Source organism: Bison bison, unplaced genomic scaffold (genome assembly GCF_000754665.1).
Source record: "Bison bison bison isolate TAMUID 2011002044 unplaced genomic scaffold, Bison_UMD1.0 scf7180017864495, whole genome shotgun sequence".
In the NCBI taxonomy this organism is placed as follows: Eukaryota; Metazoa; Chordata; class Mammalia; order Artiodactyla; family Bovidae; genus Bison; species Bison bison.
The window spans coordinates 5,863,752-5,871,650 of NW_011495054.1; the positions used below are offsets into that span (position 1 = coordinate 5,863,752).

General features: G+C 51.4%; 1 protein-coding gene across 1 annotated transcript in view; it reads left to right on the top strand.

The window, feature by feature from the left end:
- The window catches only part of CCDC64 (coiled-coil domain containing 64), an 82,893-nt gene that overhangs the window by 71,382 nt on the left and 3,612 nt on the right, over nt 1-7,899 (top strand). The window contains exon 9 of the mRNA XM_010828835.1: nt 4,932-5,052. Coding sequence (XP_010827137.1) covers nt 4,932-5,052 — 121 coding nt within the window. The remainder of the gene's footprint in view (nt 1-4,931; nt 5,053-7,899) is intronic.

The following is a 7,899-nucleotide window of genomic DNA, read 5'->3' on the forward strand; positions in this document are numbered from 1 at the left end:
GCACTCAGCTTTCTTCACAGTCCAACTCTCACATCCACACGTGACCACTGGAAAAACCATAGCCTTGACTAGATGGACCTTTGTTGGCAAAGTAATGTCTCTGCTTTTGAATATGCTATCTAGGTTGGTCATAACTTTCCTTCCAAGGAGTAAGCATCTTTTAATTTCATGGCTGCAATCACCATCTACAGTGATTTTGGAGCCCCCCAAAATAAAGTCTGACACTGTTTCCACTGTTTCCCCATCTATTTCCCATGAAGTGATGGGACCAGATGGAAGAACCATAGCTTTGACTATATAGACCTTTGTCAGCAAAGGAATGTCTCTGCTTTTTAATACGCTGTCTAGGTTTGTCATAGCTTTTCTTCCAAGGAGCAAGAATCTTTTAATTTCATGACTTCAGTCACCATCTGCAGTGATTTTGGAGCCCAAGAAAATTAAGTCTGTCACTGTTTCCATTGTTTCCCCAACTATTTGCCATGAAATGATGGGACCAGATGCCATAATCTTTGGTTTTTGAATGTTGAGTTTTAAGCCAGCTTTTTCACTCTTCTCTTTCACCTTCATCAAGAGGCTCTTTAGTTCCTCTTCACTTTCTGCCATAAGGATGGTGTCATCTGCATCTGAGTTTATTGATATTTCTCCCAGCAATCTTGATTCCAGCTTGTGCTTCATCCAGCCTGACATTTCTCATGATGTACTCTGCATATAAGTTAAATAAGCAGGGTGACAATATACAGTCTTGATGTACTCCTTTCCTAATTTGGAACCAGTCCATTGTTCCATGTCTGGTTCTAGCTGTTGCTTCTTGACCTGCATACAGGTTTCACAGGAGGCAGGTAAGGTGGCCTGGTATTCCCATCTCTTGAAGAATTTTCCACAGGTTGCTGCTATCCATACAGTCAAAGGCTTTAGTGTAGTCAATGAAGCAGAAGTAGATGTTTTTCTGGAACTCTCTTGCTTTCTCTGTGATCCAACGGATGTTGGCAATTTTATCTCTTGTTCCTCTGCCTTTTCTAAATCCAGCTTGAACATCTGGAATTTCATAGTTCATGTACTGTTGAAGCCTGGCTTGGAGAGTTTTGAGCATTATTTTGCTAGTGTGTAAGATGAGTGCAATTATATGGTAGTTTGAACATTCTTGGGCATTGCCTTTTTGGAGGATTGGAATGAAAACTGACCTTTTCCAGTCCTGTGGCCACTGCTGCATTTTCCAAATTTGCTGGCATATTGAGTACAGCACTTTCACAGCATCATCTTTTAGGATTTGAAATAGCTCAACTGAAATTCCATCACCTCCACTAGCTTTGTTCATAGTGATGCTTCCTAAGGCCCACTTGACTTCGCACTCCAAGATGTCTGGCTCTAGGTGAGTGATTACACTGTTCTGATTATCTGGATCATTAAGATCTTTTTTGTATAGTTCTTCTTTGTATTCTTCCCACCTCTTCTTAATATCTTCTGCTTGTGTTAGGTCCATACCATTTCTGTCAATTGTGCCCATCTTTGCATAAAATGTTCCCTTGGTGTCTCTAAATTTCTTGAAGAGATCTCTAGTCTTTCCCACTCTATTATCTTCCTCTATTTATTTGTATTGTTCACATAGGAAGGCTTTCTTTATCTCTCCTTGCTATGCTTTGGAAGTCTGCATTTGGATGGGTTTATCTTTCCTTTTCTCTTTTGCCTTTCGCTTCTCTTTTCTCGGCTATTTGCAAGGCCTCCTCAGACAACCAGTTTGCCTTTTTGCATTTCTTCTTCTTGCGGATGGTTTTGATCACCACCTCCTGTACAATGTTATGAACCTCTGTCCATAGTTCTTCAGGCCCTCTATCAGATCTGATCCCTGGAACCTGTTTGTTACTTCCACTGTAAGGGACTTGATTTAGGTCGTTCCTTAATGGCCCAGTGGTTTTCCCTATTTTTTCAATTTAAGTCTGAATTTTGCAATAAGGAGTTCATAATCTGAGCCACAGTCAGCCCCTGGTCTTGTTTTTGCTGACTGTATAGTTTCTCCATCTTTGACTGCACAGAACGTAATCAGTCTGATTTCGGTATTGACCATCTGGTGATATCCATGTGTAGTATCGTCTCTTGTGTTGTTGAATAGCAGTGTGGTATTTTGGAGTGAGACCATACTATTACGAATAACAAAGCGTGAAATTGTGTCAAACAATTAGGGAATAAAATGGTAAAATTGGGGTGCTAATTGTGGAAGCCCAGTAAGTTAGAAGTAGAGTCTGGTTTGACAGCTTCTCTGAGCTAGGGAAACAAGAGAGCCAGCCATCAGGCTCTGACCACCCTGTGCCATCTATCTGCACAGGAGGTGGGGGATACAGCCAGAGAAAGTGCCAGGGTGTAGGAGAGCAGAAGAAACAAGTTGTCCAGTCCCCTCCATTAAAATGAGTGCACCTAGCTCCAACACCTGGGTGACAGGAAATTACAAGTCTCCATGGAACCTTGAAATGCATGCCCTTGCCTGCTGCCCTCGACGGAGGCCGAGTCAGCCTCCTGGGGTCTGGCTGAACAGATTAGTGAGTTCTCCCTCCTGAGTAGGAAAGGTTTTGGAGTGAGGCCCTGTCCTTCCTGGCCCTGCCTTTGGAGTGTTAGATCACTCCAGGAGGGCTCTTTTTCTGTCCCTCACAAATGAAATTCTGGGTATACAGAATTCAGACGAGACCTAAGGAATCATGGAAGTGTGGGGCGACCATACATTTGTGTAGGGCCGAGGATCCCAGAGACGGGGGAGCCTGATGGGCTGCCGTCTATGGGATCGCACAGAGTCAGACACGACTGACATGAAGTAGCAGCAGCAGTAAGAGTTTTATATACATCGTCTCTGATCTTGGCTGCATTTTAGAATTTTCCCCGCCCCCAACCCCAGGGCCCTCTCCAGAACATTTCTTCAGGCCCCAAACCTCTGGATTTGGGGCAGCTCCTACCCCATGATTCTAATATGCAATAAAGGTGAGACTCGCCCCCAAGAAGAATAACTTCCCTCTCTCCACTGGACAGCAAAAACCTTAAGGTGTTCAGAAAAGTTAACAATTTTATCTCCTTGCAGGTGAAAGGTCCTCAGTGAAAAGAAATCCCAGGGTGGCATCTACCTTACACAGGCAGAGGGCTCAGTTGCTAGTGGTTTCATTTATACAAGGGATTCGCCTAACCCTTTGAAATATTCCTTTTTAAAACTGATTAATGTATTGTTCAGGGGCTTCTACAGCTTTAAGTTTTCCTTGTTTTGTGCTTTCTCATGAATAAGCTCCAAGATGCCCTACTGAGCAAACGTTCCGAGGGTGCCGTCCCAGGCTGTGACTGACACCTAGGCCCCCAAGGTGGGCCCAGCTCGAGGGCTTTCCGGAAGGAAAGGGTTCCCCTGTGTGCCCGGCGGGCCGCAGCTGCCCCTGGACCTGTGCCCCTCTGGCAGCGGCGTTAGTCAGCACATTCCGGAGTCTTCAGGCTGCTCGTGGCGCCACCTGCCGGGAGACGCCTGTAAGCTCAGGAGGCTTCCCTGCCGCGGGGCGCCGGGGGTTTGCGCTGACTTTCCAGGACCGTGGGATGGGCCCGCCGGGCGTCCGTGGCAACCGGCGCCAGGCAAGGATTTCCGCCTCTCGCGACCAGCCAATGGCAGCAGCCGTGACGCTTGCGGCGCTTGAGACACCGGCGTTCATTGGCCAGGCTCGGCTCCTGTCCAGGCAGCCGCAGTGTGGGTGGGCGGACCCTCTGCGAGCAGCCGGGAGAGTCCGGGATGGGTGGGTGGGGCGCCGGCACGGAGCCCCGGCGTGTCAAGGGAGGTGACCAACTGCCCGGTGGACTTGAGGCCACAGAGGAAGTGCTGGTCGCGCGGTAGCCCGAACGGTTCACCCCAACTTCCTTCTGGTTGAGCTTGGCTGTGACGGGGGCTGGGCAGCCTCTGAGGGTGGGTCCTCACAAGGCCATGCGCATTGGTCTACGGCCCTAGGTGATGAGAGCCGTCTTAGTTTTGCCTTTTCATGTGAAAGGTATCAGTCCCTGAAAGGCTAAATACTCATTTGGCAGCAGGACAACCACTGCCACCTTATAGAAGGTACCCAGCTAAGGCTCTGCCACTTTATTCCCATTACCTGGTGTCCCTCCAAAGTTACTTTTTGCATTGAACCACCATGGTTTAGGAATGCTGGGGAAGGTGAACAAAGTATGTAAAACACATCAAAATGTGAAAATACAAAATGCAGAAGTGTGGGAGCAATTACTCATCAATGGTCATCATCCCAAGAGAACCAAGTAGACATTTTTGGGTGTGACCTTCAAATATACACCGGCAGGTTTTCTTGTACAAAGCTAGTATCATATGTGACCTTGTCTCTTGGTTCTTTTTTACACTCAGCATAAATCACGAGTGTTTCCCCACTGTCAGTAAATATTCAACATTGTGGTTGTTACTGGGAGGTGACTGTATTCCATCATATAATCTCCCACAGGTCCCCTAATTGGCTACAGTGATTAGCTGAGCTGTGCAGCACTGTGTGGCTGCCAGTGCACACACCCTCAAAAGAGGGGGTTGCTAGTAGAAAGGGGGCACCAATGGGTTAAGTCCAACTTCCATGGGGACTGGTCTTTTGGGGGAAAGATGAAGGCAGCAGCCCCTTAGTGCTGTGAGAAGTCTTTGATCTCTGGGTTCCAGTCCTGATTTAAGTATCCTGTTAATCACTTTAAGATGGCGGTCAGATAATCCTTTCACCTACAGCTTGTTTATGAAAGTTGAGAAAATGTGTATGAAAGCATGTTGCACAACTTTCCAGTCCTCTAGAAGTAACACTGTAGTTACAGTTAGTTTGTTGTGAGCTTGGGGTCAGAGACTGTTTCCTTACCCCGTGGATGCCAGGTGCCCCGGACAGAGGACCTGATGCTCTGGCACAGGGTGTCTGCGCTCACCCTGGCCTGTGTGTTTCCAGGAAGAACGCTGTGGAGCTGGAACTCGCCAAGTGCAAGATGGACATGATGTCTCTCAACAGCCAGCTGCTGGATGCCATTCAGCAGAAACTGAACCTCTCGCAGCAGCTTGAGGCTTGGCAGGTAAAGGAGTCTGTGAACCCAGCCTGAGTGTAAGGATGGGTTTGTTACTGGAGGGTCCCGTGTGTGCAGGTGAGCAGTGATTCGTCTTCACTGGGTGAGAGTTGGGGTTCCAGGCCCCAGGCCCTGAGTGCCTGGAGGAAGCTGCTCTCAAGAGCGAGGAACCCGGCTGTGCCAACCTCCAGGCTTGAACAGGGGCCTCCTTCAGCCGCTTGCCTTGGCTTTGATACTGCTGTCAACGCTAAGGGCCCAGGAAGCCCTGTATAACTGACTGGATTACTGGATGCATGTCATTCCGACACCCTTGGGTTGTTAGCGGCTGCTGCTCTTCCCTTTCTCAGAGGCCAGCTTCCTTCTTCCACAGAGCACCGTCCTGGCGCAGGTCTGGGGAAAGTGAGTCAGTGTGTCTGTCTCTAGCACCACAGGTGTCAGAGTCCAGTCAGCCTGCCCTGTCCCAGGCCCCGATGCGCTCCCCACTGGGCCAGGGCCACGACTTGCTTTTTGTTAATGAGATTGCTGCTGCTGCTAAGTCACTTCAGTCGTGTCCGACTCTGTGCAACCCCATAGACGGCAGCCCACCAGGCCCCACCAACCGTGGGATTCTCCAAGCAAGAACACTGTAGTGGGTTGCCATTTCCTCCTCCAATGCATGAAAGTGAAAAGTGAAAGTGAAGTTGCCCAGTCGTGTCCAAGTCTTAGTGACCCCATGGACTGCAGCCCACCAGGCTCCTCCATCCATGGGATTTTCTAGGCAAGAGTACTGAAGTGGGTTGCCATTGCCTTCTCCATTAATGAGATTAGGGAAGTACAATTTCAGGATATGGGTGTAACCATTCACGTTTCTCCCCAACAAATCCTAACTGGACAGATGAAAAGACCCCTGCAGCTTTCCGAGGCAAGCCCCTCGCAGGGGGCAGCTTACAAGTGGCTGTTCCTGCAGGGCCCTGCCCAGCTGGCTGCAGGCGCGCCAGGGTCCCCCCACCCCAAGAGCTGTTCCCCGCCTCCCAGACCGCCGTGTCCTGGCTCACTGCGTCTGTTCTTCTCTTTTCTCTCGGCTACAGTTTGCTTCCTCAGGGCTTTTTACTATCTGGCTCCTTTGGTTTCTGATCTAGTGGCCTTTCTCAGTTCCCGTATCAACAGCTTTAGTTGTACACCCCTCCTGCCTTTGAGGTGAGCTCAAGCCCTCATCCCCTCACCTCTCCCCTCCCGCCATCACGGTCCTGCCCCGCTGCCTCCCTCGTGGTCACCATGTCGTGTGTCGGTGCCGGCGTCATCTCATCCAGTGTGCCATGCCATCGCTCCCCGGCCTCCCGCTCCCTCCACTGTCACGTCCATGAGCGCGGCAGCACGTGGCCCGGTCTTGACAGGCTGACCCGGCCAACGCTGGGTTCTTGGTTCCACCTGCTCACAAGGGGGCTGTTTTATGGATGTGCCCCAGATGGAGTTACAAGCAGCTTGTGTGTGTGTCAAGTTATGACGTGATAGATTTCATGGAATTCTTTTGCTGAATCTTACAGTATAAAAAAAATGCAGTTTGCGGTGTATCAGAAAAAACACTGGCAGCTTTGAAAGGGTTTCTCTCTGAAGGACCTCGTGACGTTCCTGAAGTTGCATTTAATGTAGGTCTTATGGCGCGCATCCCAAGAACAGAGCACTGGGCTGAGGATTTGACAGTGGGACCTTCAAAGTGAGGACCATGTCACTTGACGAGGAGGGGGTGTAGGTGGGAAGTTGTATGTGAAGAAGGGGCGGGGAGGAAGGCAGCAGAGCGGGACGTGAGTCAGGGGTCTGCCCGCCGCCACCTGGTGACACGCTCAGGAAACTTACAAAGACACCTGAGTGACCGCAAGCTTAGGTGTGTGGGAGGTGATGGACAAGCTGGTCAGCCAGCGGCCCAGCCGGCCCACTTCCTGTGCTCACCGAGGGCGCGGCTGCTCTGGCCTCAGGAGCACCCGCCCCACACAGCCTCCACATCTGTGCATGTGGACGCTCACTCCGGCATTCAGCCCGTGGCTCAGTCTTTTCACCAGGACATCCCAGAGCCCACCCTCCCCACCAGCTTTAGGGTAAAGCAGCCGGGCAGATGCTTGTGTTTCTGGCTGATGTTACTAGAGACAGGGCTGCTTGTTTCTAAACCAGGACTTTTCATGGTCTGTTAGCGGCCCTGTCCTGCACAGACTCAGTCCAGTGAGGAGAGTGGAGCCGCTCTGTCCAGCAGCTGCCGTGGGGTAAGAGCTGCTTCTGTGAGGCAAAGTCGGGGTGGAGGCAACAACTACTCTGCAGTTAGCTTGCCGGAGGGGGAGGCGTGGCGACCTCACTGAGGAAGCACCGAGGCTGGAGCGTGACAAACCTCGAACATGGCGACTCCCCAGCCTCCACCAAACAGGGGCCCATCTGTGGGGGCTGAGCGTGGATGGTAGTTGGCGAGGATGCAGCAGGGAGCCTCGATCTTGCACACGGGCCTGCCAGGGGCTCATGGGCGCCAGCAGCTCAGGCTGGCAGGAGTCTGAAGGGGGCAGAGAGGTGAGGAAAGCCAGGCTGTGAGGCTGGAGAGCTGGTGGTGGCCTCGGCTACCCTGAGGCTGCAGGAGTGGGACCAGGTGAGAGGGGAGCACTCAGCCCGAGACACACAGGAAGCAGGGTCGAGAGGGCTGCCCACAGGCTGAGCAGGGCTGGGGGTGATAGACAGGCACCAGCGGCGGCTGCTCCCAGGGCCACAGGGACATAGCTGGTCCCGGGTCGGCCCGGGAGTAACACTGCGCAGCCAGCCAAGCCCCGGGAGACCAGGAGGGCGGTGCTTCTTGGTCTCGGGTCAGGGCAGCCGTGGCCGCAGCCGCTCACCCACGTCCCT